The 16448-nt window shown below is 36.8% G+C and overlaps 1 protein-coding gene across 6 annotated transcripts in view; it reads right to left on the bottom strand.

Moving 5' to 3' along the window:
* Positions 1-16448, bottom strand: part of OTOG (otogelin) — a 93314-nt gene that overhangs the window by 60912 nt on the left and 15954 nt on the right. For 5 of the 6 annotated variants that reach the window (XM_048948410.1, XM_048948415.1, XM_048948411.1 and 2 more), the window contains 10 exons: positions 16283-16329; positions 15203-15348; positions 8049-8181; positions 6943-7120; positions 5421-5545; positions 4440-4652; positions 2866-3031; positions 2436-2510; positions 1085-1128; positions 356-509 (listed from right to left, as the gene is read on the bottom strand). In XM_048948410.1, the coding sequence (XP_048804367.1) occupies positions 356-509; positions 1085-1128; positions 2436-2510; positions 2866-3031; positions 4440-4652; positions 5421-5545; positions 6943-7120; positions 8049-8181; positions 15203-15348; positions 16283-16329 (1281 nt within the window). Of the gene's footprint in view, positions 1-355; positions 510-1084; positions 1129-2435; positions 2511-2865; positions 3032-4439; positions 4653-5420; positions 5546-6942; positions 7121-8048; positions 8182-15202; positions 15349-16282; positions 16330-16448 lie in introns of those variants that run through there. The other variant, XM_048948417.1, reaches the window with a different exon arrangement.

Here is a 16448-nt window from a genome sequence, read left to right as displayed (position 1 = left end):
ATATTACAAGCCTCTCCCTCATGTAACCATACAAATACACTACAAGATCTTTAACATCAACAGTTACTGACATTTTTTTTCTCTACTTAAATGCAAGAACTAACTTGGCTCAGGAAGCAGTGGAAAATTTTCATAATCCTAGGGCCAGTCCCAGCAAAGGAGTAGATCATACAAACTTTCTGTTCTTTTCTGAGTTCTCAGCCATACAGTGCTGCTGAAAGTAGCCACTGGGTTTGGAGGGTATCAGTCAACCTAAGTTCTCCAAGTAATGCTATGGTACATCTTCAGTAGTAATAACTACTAAAGTTACTCAACTGTGGTTGTGCACCAAAACACAATACAAAATACTACTCACCCTGGTGGGCAGACACAACCTGAAACACAAGGAAGGTGTGCTGAAAAAGTGAGGTTTAGTAGTTGGTTCTCACAAGTTCTCTCTCTGCTGAGTTCAGCATCAACTTTTGGATTACTGCAGTTAATATAAATCTGCCCAACTGGGCAGTGCTGTGCTGGGGGGGAAATAAATTGACAAACACATTAGTTCTCCACACTTCAAATTTTGTATCCAACAGTGGTCTGCAATACACTGTTCAAATAAAGCTACAAATGTAGCCACACCACCACAGAGTCTAGGCCATAAAACTTAATATGAAATATACTTTAATAGAAAAAGCATTTCTGATTTTGTAATGAGAAATGCAGTATTAGTTTTTATCTCTTACTCAGAATTTGTAGAGTGAAAGAAAAATATCTGTGAAATTAGTGTTCAAATCCTACAATGACATTTTAAGTGATAATGCTAGCCTTTGTAATCTCTACTCAAGTTCTGCTGTTTGTCATGCTCTTAAGTTCATTTACATTAGCAATCTTAAAAAAAGAGAATATATAAAAGTACTTCAAAGCACTGGGAAAAACAAGTTGCTCAGATTTAAAAGTATTTTAGACAGTTCTCAGGGATTCCATCTAACATATCATTCATTTCTACACATAGCACCATTTTGTACCAAATACAAAATTTCACAGAGATTAGAGGGCAAATATTCATTAGATTTCAAGTATAATCTCTCTGTGCTGCTTCACTCACCAATTATGTTGTTATCACAATGCATGACTCCATTACTGCAATGGCTGGAATGAAAATATAAGATATGAGGGCCAGGAAGATGTCAGATATTGTTATTTTCTGTTCAATAATGAAATGTACAGTACAAATCAATTAAAAATTGTGTAAGATTTGCATTGAAAATTAGAACTATGATAAAAGCATATGTTATCTCAGAGAGTATTGAACTCCGATCTTTTGCTTTATATGTAATATAAGATGTAGGATAATCCTTACAAATAACAACCATTGAATAGTACAAGTATTATTCTGAGGATTTAGAGTACCTGGGTTGACACAAAAATATCTCCAGAAATTTACCACTATATTGCTCCCAAAGACATTAGTGACACTAGTGCAGGAATAGCAAACCAAGCCCTGTAAATAGGATCATCATCATCATCTAAGAAAATGCAGTAACAGCAGCAAAATAAAACAAGGTCTTAAATACATACACAGTTACAGCAAGCTACTCTGCTCTATGTACTATTATACAAACATTCATATCATTATTGTAAGTATTCCTTTTTTTTTGTTTGTTTGTTTTTTTCCTTCAACAGTAGCTTAGAACCATACCAACAGCCCCACGTTATCCCACAGCTGCAGGTAAATTTCAGCACTGAATATAATACAAACATGAGCTACTGAGACTGCAGCATTTCTTGTGCTAAACCAGGGCGACTTTTCCCCAACCAAAACACAGTAAGAATAGATTGATTCCTCTCTCACCCACTCCTATCATGGGCCATTAACAAACTATCCATCTGAAAATTCCAGCCAAAATGGTCTAGCATTTTTTTATAAGGTTTGAAAATTTGATTGCCACTGTCAAAAATGTTGCAAGCAAAAGTCATGACTAAATGAGACACATTTCTTATTTTATCTGAAATCCCAGCTGCCAAATTCCAATACAAATCCACTGAAATCAACAGAAAGATGACTTTCATGTGCAGCCATTTCCTAAAAATAAAAAAAATCTGTTTGTGGACAATCACATCAACAGTGTGAGTCAGCCAATTGTTTACCATAGTGCTTAGATCAGAAAAAAGCTGAGGTTTTCTGGAGCTCTGTGTTAGTATGAATCTACCTAATGACAGCAGATTTTCATTCTAATCTGCACTTCAGCATTAAGAAGTGCGAGCACAGCAGCCTGAAAACCTAAGTTCTAAAGAAGCTCCATCCAAATATGCATAGAAACCAATGCAGGATTATTCTGTGTTCAACATTAACAGCAACAACAAAAAACTGGGTAAATAGAACGATCTGCTAGAGTTTTCAGAACAGAGACAGAGAGCACATTCTGTCAGATGAAAGAACAGTTTTATTCTCTTACCATTTACCCAAAGATGTGATGACATTGTCTCCAGGTGGATAGTCGATTCCTTGAAAATAACAGGGGCATTCATTTCTAGAGTAGGAGAAAATGAAAGTAACTCTGATTACCTCAGAAACTGAAGGAAAAAATTAATTGCAATCCCTGCGAAATCAGCAACAATCCGCAATCTTCATATAACAATGGAGACATTTTGTGTTTCTCATATGCCAGAAACAGGCAGTATGTGACAATCAGCTTTGTGAGTGCTTGATGAATTTAAATACTCCAATTGTTTTTGATCAACAAGCAGGTTCCATGTACTTAAGTTCCTGCCAATTTTGCTAATGCACAGTATCTGTGTGTTTCACATTTATTGATGTTTAAATGTCATGTAAAGGCAATGGTGTAAGACAGTGAGTGTAACTATCAGAAGTGCAACTTTACCTACCTCTCTACACATCTTTCAGTCTTGGAGTCCAAGTACATTCCAAAGGGACAAGCACAGCCTTCAACACAATCACTGCTGCATGTCTCTGGCACAGACAGTGCTTGGCAGGTTCTGCCACAGGTAGATACACAAGTACTGTACTCCTTTGTATCTTCACATGAAAGAGCTGTCCAAATGAAGAAAATCTCTCAGATTACCATGCAAGAGACTCGAGTAGCTCCCAGCAGTTTTCTGATAAACGTCTCCATTCTTTCATTCCCAATTACATGAAATTCCACTAAAATTGCTATCTTGGTACTACACTGTGTACACTACACAGACGTAAATCTACAGTAATAACAAATACAATTAAGTCTGTGCAGTTAATCCAGAATCCAGACTGGGAAAACTGAACTGTTCAAGTTTTTTCCTCTAACTCCAAAATGTATGGCTTTTTACATGGCCTTTGGAAAACATACAGCATCTTAGTGGAAATATTAGAAACTGTAAATGAAATGTGTGCGCTTTACAGGTGTTGCACATACCATCTTTTCTTATACATTCCATAAAGTTCTACATTAAAAAAACAGATTTGAAGTGCTTGTTATATTAAAAAGATTAATCTTTTAAACCCCACAAGCATGACTTTTTACATACGCTCTAGAAAATCTACACTTGCTTTTTTAAAAGCAAAAGAAAATTAAATATTTTGAAACAACTTCATTCAGTAACAGTAGGCACCACCAACTGTGCCACAAAATTTAATCAAGCTGGGTTTTTTTTTTAGAGTACATATACAGATAATCTGGCATGAGATACTTCAGCAGGACAAACTTTCAAAAATCCTCTTTATTATACATTATGACACGGATAACCAGATGACATGATGAGTTACCCAATGTGGAATTTCTGAATGTTCTTTAGATAAGATTTTCAGTCTTGCTTATGGAGCAAAGCCTATTAGCACAACACAGGTGTCAGTTAAGGGCTGTTTTATGAGTCCCTAACCCTAAAACTTCCAAAAATGCACAAGGGCATCAACAAAAGTTCATGTAAAATGAGGAAGTAAATAACATTAGCCACTCCTCTACAGGTGAAAATACTACAAACCAGAAACAGAAGTTAGCTTTGGCTATTTCTATAGTACGTATATTCTTCCATTCATCTTAATTAAAATATCAGTGAGATGAATTATACACATGTATGTCAGCAGTCAATATGCACGTTAGTGCTATTGACAGTAAGAAAACAAGATCTTGGAGATTATCAGAGTAGAAGTTGATGACAATCCAAATAAAACTGCTATGTACGGCAACAAAATTTTTCATCTGTCAAGGGTTCATTTAAAGAATTAGATTAACCTAACGTCTATGAGAAAAGGAATAAATATATTTACACAGCCAATGAATAATAGTAACACAGGTATGATGAGACATTTAAAGTCACATTTTCCTACCAAGAAAAAGAGCCTTGTCCTGTGCACCATGATAAAAAATGACAATCAGAAAATAAAACTAAATGAGTATCAGACAGAAGTGGATTAATTCAAGTCCTCAAAGAGTAATTATTATGACTAGAAGTTAAAGACAACTCACCGCAGTCTGGAACACTTCTTCTGAAATCTATTACTATTCCAAATCTTTTGCAATGATGAGCATAATGAGCCAGAGCAGAGCAAAAACAATTCTGTCCACATTTGCAAGTGTCTTTCCTGCACTGCTCAAAATAGGGAATGGGACTCAAATAAGGGTAGCATGGAGCAAAAACGTCTTTCGTAAGGATGCTACAAGCTTCCGCTGCATAGGAGGCTACACAAATAACAGATAAAACACTTTCAGTGGAGGAGTTTAAGAAGAGTTTGGTTTTTTTTAATCTTTGCTATTGATCACAGATAAATACTATTGAGATATATATATATCTTACTATTTTTCATATCAGCACAATTGTACTGAAGGATAGAAAAGTTAGCTACTCAGTTTTGAGCTTTTTCTTAGAATCATTTTAAGGTATCTGGAAAAGTACAACATGCAGGCGGTCATCTATCTTTATTCATTGATGTAGGTTAGGTACAAGACACTAGACTCTATCCACTCCCTTTCATAAAAACACAGGAGTACATATTTCTACAGTTTAAGTCATACTCAGCAGCTACTTCAGTCTGCATTGTAAAGAATAACCTGTTGTCACACATTGTATCACACTAGGTAAGGCTGCAACCACGCTTAGAGCTGCAAGCTTGGAGTGACGCCACCACAAAGACAAGAATATTAAGAAATTGTTAAATAAGCTCCAACACCCACCTTAATATCTTATTTTGGAATGCATTTAATGTGTGCTCAGTAATGGTCAAAAATAAAAACGTTACTACTAGAAAAAAAAGAGTATTTCATGTGTTTACGCAAGTCCCAAAACACACTTTAATAATGTGGCTTGTTAGAGGACTGAGCTTAATAAATCTCACTATATCTTGTCAGTGGAAAGGACTGGTTTGTTTCATTTCTCTCTTCCAGTTAGGAAAACATCACAGATGTAATGAGTACTAATGCATTTGACAATAAAAATTGATCACTGCCCACCTGACTGCAGATGAATATCACATGGATCCATTTGTGAACTATCGTGCACAAGAATGCATGCTGATAATGTTTTCCACGCATTTCCAAACAGCTGTGGAGTGCTTTCAGTTACTCCAACTGGAGATCTTTAACAAAATATAAATCAGTCACAAAAGAGACAGTGAATTTTCAGAACTGTAATCAATATCAGTTCTACTATAGCCTTCAACACAGCTAATTCAAGTTCCCTTTCCACTGCACTCATCCCCAAAGCACTAAACCATCAGGTAAAGTTTCAGACCTCTCTCTTTCTTTCCAGGCAAAAGCACAGAAAAGAAAATGATGATGTGATCTAGGATCATTAGATATTCTGCATGAAAGCTCAGATCAAATCAGACCAAGTTCCACTTTCACAGGAGTGCAAGTAGCGCTGCTGTCCAGAAAGTATGCACTCTCTTGTTCATACTTCTGCCTCCTCAGTGATACTTGATCCATTTTGATCTCTCCTCTGTCTATAATTTCATGACTGACCCCCGAGTAGCTGACTTTTCTGGCTATCAATTCTCTGAGAGGAGGAGGAAGAGGGAATGGAAATTCAATGGGCCAGAGATAAGTGCAAAAAGAGGCTCAGTTAAGAAGAGGCGTAGCAGAAACTGAAAGACAGATTTTGATCAAAATAACTCTGTACACATTATGTATAGAGAATAATCAAAACTATATCTTAAACATGGTGTGTTGCACACTAGGTAAAAGGTTGTATAGGCACACAACTAGTAACACCTCTGGTGGATGTGCTGCAAAAGACAGCAATGTCTATGGAAATTCTTCTAACCTTAAAAAATGAATTATTTGAAAACTCAGTATATTATTTCCTCTTTTCTGTTTTTTTTTAGTGCTATTTTTTCTATCAATTTTGACTCATATTCCAAATCTGAGACAGTAATTCTCCTGTTGTCTTTAAAGCTGATTATTTTTCCTTCATTAACCAAGCCTTCTGATGTATTCTAAATTCCCACTCCCCTGTCCCCTCTTCCATGAGGCTTCTTCACCCTGTGGAGGCCAATTATTTAGCCCGAATTGCCCATTTACTATGATGCTCCTGCAGCTCTGACCATCTTTCACTGCAACACTGCAAGTGAAGTTCAGGCAACAGTCAATTCCTTTTGCTGACCTGCAGGCACTGAACAAAGGAGGCTCTGTTGGCAAAAGCAGATTAGAACTTGCAGTAGAGAATAGAAGCTGAACAGACAAAGGATTGCGGGGAGGGATGTAGTCCCTTACAGAGGGCAGTCCATCTTCTGGACAAATGTTCAGATAAACTATCCCTTAGTAATGGTATACATTTCACTGTGTTTTTACATTAAAATACTCTATACAGAACTTGTTTTTGAAATTCTGTATTTGAAAGACAGTCTTTCTGTTTGCAAACCAAAACCTACTATCTAGCCAACTGACACCAAATCTCAAAACATTTTTTTAGCCATCTATTTAGCTCAGTACAGCTGATTCACCGTTATAATTGTAAATATTCATGTACTCATACAAAAAATCATCCTCCATATTTCCATTGAAGGTTCCACAAAGTCCAACAGTATCATCCTTCCACCGTCCATCAGCTTGAAGATAAAGCCTCAGTCCTTCTCTGTCATATAGTATCTGTAATCCAATGTGTGTCTTTACTTGAAGAAACACAGAGGAGAGTTTTCGTATTTCAAATAAATCTAGTGAATAAGAATAGAGATTGTTGAAGAGCAAAGGAAACCTGCCTATAACTTGCATTTTGTTCTTGTCATTTCACTTTTTTACTTTTCTTTTGTTTAATGTAAGTGACTTTTTTCGTACTCTGGCCTCAAACTCTTGATTTATTACAAAAAGTAATGTTTTAAAAGAAAAAAGTAAGAAATTAATGACAGTCAAACTTAGTAACAACGCATCTGGAGCGTTCACCAAAATATTCATACAAATTAACTAAAGAAAGTACATCAATTTCAAGATGTCAACAATGGAGACAGTATTTCCATTCACTTCTTTCAGACAACCTAGTTCTAGCAGTGGCAATGTTCTTCCTGTATTGAAGTCCCTTTTAAGGATTCCCAAACAGTCACATTTCCCCCAGACATCAAATGAACTCGTGGTTTGCATATCATCCTAAAGCGAGCACCAATCCTCACAGAACACAGCCATATATTCACATGTAAAATACTTGCTAGTATCTTCAGAGGGAAACATTTACAAACCTCATTGAAACAAAAAGAGAAATTAGTCATTAGAGAAAATCATGTTGCCTCAAGAAATAACTAAGCAGCCTTATGAAGGATGATATTTGGGGGGGGACACAACGTACTTTATCTTAACATAAGAGAAACTAGCACAGTACAACTCCTAACATCAGAGCACAACATATGCTAGCAGCTAAACTATGAAATATTTCATCAAAAATGATCATCAACAATGACTTAGCATTAGTATGTTAACAATACTATACTGTATTATTATATAATTATATATATTATATTATATATATAATATTGTATATATATAATATATTAATATACACTAACAATACTGATGATATTGCAACACACACATGGCACTAAAGCACTGCTTCAGCACTTGATAAGCATTGTACATTCATATATTGTTCCTTACCATCTGCATAAGGCAGGTTAATTTTGTACTGGTCATATATCAAAACATCTCCTGAATGAGTCAGAGTCACTTGCCTCTTGGGATCCTGCTTAAGAATAATGCTGATTGATTGGATACATGACCCATCCTGGTTCTACAAAAGACAGCAATTTAAAGATACAGTTGATTTTAAGCAGGATGAATGTTATATAAGACTGCAAGTTAACAAGAAGAAATTGAAAATTATCAGCTTTATGCTGCTTCCTGGCAGACTGCACTTTAAAAACGTACAGCATAATTGTTAAAATAAAACTAATATTCCAATCATTTCAAATGTATGTTTAGATGCAACTCTACCACATTAAGCTAACACAGCTTAAAAGTGGGATATGAAAATAAAAATGTAAACAGCCCTTCCAGGGCTTACTACAAAGACACCTGCAATTCATGATACCCACTGATCCGAAACACACTGTGGGTGAGTTCCTGTACACAAACAAAGCTGCATTATCCACACAGCAGGACACAAGTCTGATTTTGAATTCTTTTTCTTTAAAGTGTTCTGATAAACCCAGGTTCCCTTACAGCATATTCAAGGTACATCACTTTTTCAAAGTAATGAAAGATAAAACCATCTTGTAACTCATTTCTGAAAAAAAAAAAAAAAAAACCAAAAAAACAAACAAACAAAAAAACACACTCCAGCTTTTAAGTTCATTATTTCTAAGAGAAGAATTGTGGAATATATTCATAAGCTCCCTAATTTAATACTGATTTAAAAAAAAGCAGCAACATATCACAGCACCCAGCTGGCCTGACTTGCTCTTATCACCATTGCATTGCTTATTCTTCCCATAATTTCAACTCTCTAATTCAAAGAAAATATAATTTAGGAAAGCCATTAAAAAAAAATAGTGTACTTCACTCAGCAGGAAATACATTGAAAAAAATATTTTAGATTGACTTCATCTGCCTTACCGACTTACATTTTATTCTTCAGCACTCAACTGTCAACATTATCAAAATCTAATCAACCGAAATTCTAAAAGCAAAGTACTGAGGCTGATGTGCTGAAGTCTCACAACAGAAAGAAAATAGGTGGCCAGCACAGGAAAATTTTATATCAGCTTAAAGATGAAGAGTCTAATACAAGTTAATTGCTTCCATCAAAGCTGGAATCAGTTATAGCATGTGTTCTATGTGAAACTAGATATTTCTTTCCATTTGTGATTTTGGCCCATTATTTGGGTATTTCTAAGGAACTTCTTTAAGGCCTAAGCTAAGTTACAGATAGATTTATTTTCAAACCTTCAGTCACTCATTTTTAACTACAAAAAGGGTGTACTTTGACATAAAACTAATGAAATTACAGTTGGAGATGGATGATTCCTAGGATCAAAGCAAGACATAAAAGCCTAACAGCTGACAATTTATAAACTTCAGCAGGAAAAAAAAAAATTAAATAAGCAGATAGAATAGCTTGTGAGATAGTCTAAGAAAAATCCTAAAAGAAGTCCTGTGATACTTAAATGAAGTCCCAAGCTACTTAATATTCCTGCACAACTCATGTTACATGAGCGATCTTCATCTAGACAACATACCAGCTGGAATGCAGCACAAGCTACCAAATATTGAATTTATCTAGTGTATCACAGTAACAAATACACCTGTACCACATAACAGGGCAGCTAGCCAGAGAGATGATTAACACTACTTGGTTACTGTCAAAGTTTCCAGGTTAGGACTTCAAAAGCTAATTATCCTTTGGCTTTCAGTACATCTGACACAATAATACTCATTAGTGACAGAAGACTATCAGAATTTTATTATTAGAATGAAACTGATAATCAATTTTATGAGAAAAATTCTCTAGCATTGTGGATCAGGCATAGAGATGGACTGAGACGTTTCAATCTTTGACATTTCAGCATGCTACTTTCTCACCTTGCTACATCCTGGAAAAAAAAAAAAAATCAGAATCTACTTTTACCCCAGAAGGGCACACACTAGAAATAATCTTAAAAACGACCTTGTTCCAAAGCCCCTGCAATTAGCAGGGTTGCCAGGCTGCCCAGGGTCCAATCCAACCTGGCCTTGAATGCCTCCAGGGATGGGGCACACAGTGTCTCTGGACAGTCTCTGCCAGTGCCTCACATACCCTGAAGAAAAAACCTAACACCTAACACCTAAACTAAATCTCACCTCTTCTAGTTTAAAGCCCTTCCTCTTCATCCTATTACTGTTTGTCCATGTAAAAAGTCCTCATTCCTGTTTATAAGCTTCTTTTAAGTACAGTGAGGTCTCCCTAGAGCCTTCTCTTCTCCATATTAAACAAGCCCAGCCGTTCAGCCCTTCTTCATGTGATAGATGCTCCAGCCCCTTGATCGTATACATGACCCTCCTCTGGACCCTCTCAAACAGCTCCACATCTTTCTATGCTGGGGACATAAGACTTGGATGTTGTACTCCAGATGATGCCCCACAAGGGCAGAGCAGAGGGGGGACAATCCTGTCCCTTGCCCTGTTGGCAGCTCCTCTTTAAGTGCCACCCAGGATACAACTGGTCTTCAGAGTTACAAGAAGTTACCCTGACAGCTTTTATCCAGTTTTTTGTCCACCAGGACTCCCAAGTCCTCCTCTGCAGGGCTGCTCTCAATGAGTTCTTCTCCCACTCTGTACACACACCTGAGATTGCTCCAATCCAAATACAATATCTCACACTCGGTTCTTCTGGGCCCACTTCTCAAGACTGCCCAGGTCCCTTTGGATAGCATCCCTTTCTTCTGTAGCACTCACCTTGGTGTCATCTACGTAAGTGCACTCAATCCCACTGTTTTTGTCATTGATAAAGATGTTGAAGAGCACAGGTTCCGAGTCAGAACCCTGGAGGACATCACTCATGACTGGCCTCCACCTTGACATTGATCACAATCCTCTGGATGTGACTATCCAACCCATTCTTTATCCACCTAACAGTTCAACCTTCAAATTCATTTATCTCCTATTTAGAGATAAGGATGTAGTGCAGAACTATATCAAAGGCTTTACACGAGTCAGGTAGACAACATCTGTTGTCTTTCCTTTGTCCACCAATGCTGTCACTCCATCATAGAAAGCCATCAAATAGGTCAGGAACAATCTGCTCTTGGTGAAGCTACGCTGTCTCAAATCAACTCCTTGTCTTCCATGTGGTTTAACAAAGTTTACAGGAGGATGTGCTCTATGATCTATCTAGTCACATACATGAGGCTCACCAGCCTGCAGTTCCCCACATCTTCCTTTCTCAAAAATGGGAGTTATTACATTCTCCTTGTTTCAGGAAGGAATTAAATTTCTGCCTCTCCTGCTATACCTCTGCTCTAGATTCTAAGGCTTATTTACACTGACTTAGTGTGTTGAGGAAAGAGGTCAGCACCTAACTGCTGTTTCTTCTGTTCCAGCTCTGTCACTGCAAGATCTTGTACCCATTTAAAAGACGCTCAAGCACAAAGACAAAAGTAAGGCTATTTACTTTTGGTACACTGCATAAGCTCATTTTACTCTGTTCTTGATTATGCATCTTTTAAGTCTTGTGATAAACATACGCAGATATATGCAAAAATCACTGGAGTGTGATCTAGGTCTTTCTGAGGGAAATTTTTCCTTGATTGGATTTCAATCCTGAGTAGCTACACAGAAACCTCCAGGAGAGTTGCTGGGGGCTGTGCTACACAGTCCCACTGCTTGCAGTAAAGACTCACCTGTTGATGTTTTCATCAAGTAAAATGTCAAGCACCTTCAACATTAAAAAAGGCACTGAACAAAAATCCCTTTAAAAAAATCCTATCTTTGGACACCACTAGCAGTACAAACTAGATGAAGACTTTCAGCTCAAAGATCTGTACTCCTACTGACTTTCACTAAGATTTGCCTAACACGAAGTCTTACTTTACATCCCAAAAAGAGCCACTACAGCTGCCAAAATTTCTGAACATTATTAGGTGGCAGACAGATGCTGAAATAGACAGTGATCATCTCTCTGTCCTTCAAGTACCATGAATGCAAAGTGGTAAGAATAAAAAAAATGCATTCAGAATTTGAACATCCCTAAAAAATAATGCAAGTCATCCATCATTACAGAATGAAACTTTAAAATATTGAATTATAATAATAATATGGAGATATATTTCATCAGTTCAACCACCTCACCTAGACTGCTGGCAAAGATAGACATCTGAATTGCCAAACAACACTCCTATTTATTTCGTTCTCCAGCTTCTTCACTAAGAGTTTCTGTACATATCATTCAGAAATAGCAGCTACGAATACAGAATTTTGCCTACCTTTTAAGAAGCTAACAATAAAACATACAAGCTCCTACCCACAGAGCAGAGCCAAGGGAACAACTCTCCATAGTACATACATTGCTACACAATAGTACAAAAGCTGCGTTATTCCTTCATACTCAAAACTGAAGAAATGCTGTTTGACAATTATTCTCCATTTCAATGAACTGCTCCTTTCACAGCACTGCCCTTGCCAACTTTCAGCAAGTGTTTTCACAAGGACGGCCATTTCTCTCACTCCACATTTAAAAAAAAAATCCTATATTCAGATTACTTTCTCATCATACAGACTACAAAGACAGCGAGGTTGTCACCTGAAACCTAGATAAGGTTAAGCTGTGCTGATCTCTTGACTGATTCTCACTCCGAGAAGCGCTTAAACAAAATTCCACATTTTCAAATCACTTGTTGCCTGATGACAGTTTATGTCATCAGCTCTAAAGCATGAGATGACTGAACTCTTTGTGACTGAGAACTAAAAATCTCCTCAGGTATTTTCTTTCTACGCTTTTTAATCTGCTTCAATGCCATGGGACTGATAACTGAAAAGACAGTCAGAATTTTAAGAGCATACAAATCTCCAACTATTGGAAGATGAGGTTCTACATAACAAATCTTTTAGCTTCCCATTTCAATTCATTCATTTTTATAAATGGGAATCAAGAATTGTAGAATTCTTAGAGTTGAAAGGGACATCTGGCGGCCAACTATTCCAATTTCCCTGCAATGAACAGGGACACCACAGCTAGATCAGGTTGCCCAAGACAATATTTAGCCTCACCTTAAAAGTCTCCAGGGATGGGGCATCAACCACATCACTGGGCAACCTGCTGTAGTATACCTCATCCTCACTGCATAAAACTTTTTCCTTAAATCCAAGCTAAATCTACCCTCTTGGAGCTTGAAACCTTTTCCTGTTGTTCTACTACCACAGACCCCGCCAAAGAGTCTGTCTGGTGCCTACAGAACTGTAAAGCAGTTCTTCTGCCAAGTGGTATCCTTTTGATAGTTAGGCACCCAAACAGCTGCACTGAAACCCCAGGCTTTTGAATTACAGTACACACAAACTCTATCTTACTATCCTCTCACTATTTTCCTACCAATAACTGATTTAGCAGCATTTAACTCTGGAAAAGATCACCCAAGCCTCGGCTCAACTACCTGGCTGTTATGTTCAGAATACTCCATTCAAAGCTTTGTAGAAGTCTATTCTTACTAGGGACTGATCAGGTTAATTTTTTAACAGCAAAGTGAAATAGGAAGCCCACATGTAGTAAAAGCCAAAGTCTTTTTTTCCCCACCTCCAAGCCACTTGAATGCCTTAAGCACAACTCCTCACCCAGGGCAAAGAATATACAAGGCATTTGCAGTGTCAGGAGTGTTACAGATAGTTTACTAATTTGCCTCTCACCTTCCCCAACAAAAACATTAGAACTATTAAACCAAAAAGCAAGTTTCTGCCAGTTTTGGCAACAGTGTACTACAGGACAACTTAAACATACAAGTGACTGTCACAAGCTTCGTGGACTTTAACATCCTTTTTATATTGTGAAGCCCAGAACTGCGCACAATATTCAAGGCAAAGTAGCATCAGCACTAAATACTGCACGTGAATCACCTCTTGTGACCTGGTGTCTACACACTGTGTTCAACACACCCTACAATGCAGTCAGCACTCTTGACTGTCAGATCCCTTTCTGCAAAGTTGTTCTCTAGTCACTCATCTCCCACCCTGTATCTGTGTCCAGATAACCATTTAATTCTATTACTTTTTTTTTTTTTTTTTTTTTTTTTTTTTTACTATAATTCTACCTACTCTATTTTATTCTATTGAATACTATAAAATTTCTATTATGGTGAACTTTCAGTGACAGTTTCATATGACTTCCTTCTACTTAAAGGTCTTCCCTGTGACTCAGGTAGCTTTTGTTGCACTAGAACAAATAGATTTCGCTGAAATATGACTTCAGAAAATGTGGCATGACCACTTGTCTTCCCAAGGCAATGTCAAGTGTATGAACAATATAAGTTGCAGAGAAGCTTCATGACTGCAACATGACTTGAAATGCACTGAATAAAATACTATACCTTGTTGTAACTCAAAAGAAGCATACTAGCAACTTGCAATTCCAATGAAAATCTTAGTGTTCTATACCTCACAAGTACAACAGTATCATACATGTTCAGTAATCTACTCACAGAACAAGAAGTGGTCTTCAGTGTAAAGCAAATGAAATACATTTTTGACTTCTGTATTTAATATCAGAACTCTAACAAAGTAGCATCCAGAGCATCAGCTATACAAACACACATGGGTGTTCAGCTGTACAGACTACAAACTTTCAACAGTAACACAGACACATCTATACCTAAAGCCAAGAGAGTTGTTCAAAAGCTACCCAAAATTTCCTGCATCAACATAAAGTGAATTTCAAGCTGCAAGAACAAAGCCAAATGAGAAACTTATATTCTAAATGCAAAAAGAAAAAGAAAAAGAAAAAAACAAAAGCAAACTGACAGCCTCATTCTTCTTTCTAGTAGTAATAAGCAGTAAGATAGTTTTGTGCTCATTGAAAAGCCACAAAGATCCAGAAAGCTGAAAGAAAACAAGTCATCCAAGATTTGCCACAAAAACCACAGCGCGCTATTGAATGACTTCAGTGGACACCGGATGAGAACACTGGCACGATCCTTCCTATTAGTTGAATGCTTTCGCTCACATTTATTTCATCAGTGAGGACAACTGTTGCTAATAATTTTAATGTATTCAATGGCTTTGATATTGTTTCCTCCTTAATATACATCTTCCCTTCAAGATACAAACAATAATGAGGAAGTTCTAAGCCTTACCTGTCCACAGGGAGCATTTTGCAAGGATACTGTAAACTCTCCAGATGTACGACTTTTTGCTAGAATGTATTGGCAAGTGGCTTGAAAAGTGTATTCACGTCCATCAAATGTCATAAAATGAATGTCTCCCGAAACTGAACATTCAGCTGAGAAATACAACAATGGAATTAAGTATGTAGACAAAGTATTATGTATTATGAAGTGTTATTCCTGATATATGCTGTAGTTTATAAAACTGTGCTTACACTATAAACAGGAACTAGGAAAACAGTGAGGAACTGAACCCTAGCCTTTTTTTTTTTTAAAAAAAAAAAAAAAAAAGCTTGTATCTGATGCCAGGCCAAAATATTGAAGCAGTTCCACCACTGCAATGAGACAATAATGTACACTTCTTGCCTTCTGAGTGTGATGTGTGGCTCTAAAAACCGATTTCCAGAAACACTGTTTCACAACTCTTAGATCAGTGCTTGATTCTATTAATAGCTGTATAAACCATGAGGCTATGAGTACACTCTAACATGCAAAATCCTTTTAACTAAGCTCTGTAGCTTTGTTGTTTATGAGTGAAGTGAGAGTTGCACTCCTCATTTGACAAGCAACTTGGAAAACAGTTAACAGGCTTTTGTCTAATGCCTAGCTACAACATCACTAGGCATGAATACCATGAGGAAAAGCAAAAAAAAAAAAAAAAAAAAAAAAATCCAATGAAATAGTACTCTTGCACTTGGAAACTCTTCCATGAAACATATCTATAAGTCTATCAATTGGAGACCGCAGAGGAAACTTCAGTGGAATGCCAAGAACAACCAGGTAGTGTCATCTATCAGAGATGCTATAGTGACCTAAGGGCAGATGCAGTACTGAGCTAAGTTGAAAGGCACGTCTGCTGTTTAGAGCACTTATTAATTTAATCTGTGTGTGAATATGTTAATAAGCAGATACAAACAAAAAACCCAACTGTATAGAAAATACACTGGGGGGAAAATTTAAAATGAGCATCAATATTTTATCTCAAAAATTCATAGTCACTGAAAAAAGTTAAGTAACCAAGACTTTTTTTTTTACAAAAAAAAAACATACCTGGACATGTAAGGTTGGTACAAATCCATTTTCCTCCAATGCAAGTGCTGAAATAAAGGCAAAAAGGTTACAAAATAAAATCTCAGTATGAAAAGTATATGGCTATTCTCAGTTGTTTTTCCTGGATTCCAAGAGCAACAACAGAAGAAAGAAAAGTCAAAGTAAT

The sequence above is a fragment of the Lagopus muta genome, chromosome 6 (assembly GCF_023343835.1).
Source record: "Lagopus muta isolate bLagMut1 chromosome 6, bLagMut1 primary, whole genome shotgun sequence".
Taxonomy (NCBI): Eukaryota; Metazoa; Chordata; class Aves; order Galliformes; family Phasianidae; genus Lagopus; species Lagopus muta.
Note: the sequence above shows the minus strand (reverse complement) of the source record. Positions and strands in the feature narration are given on the sequence as shown.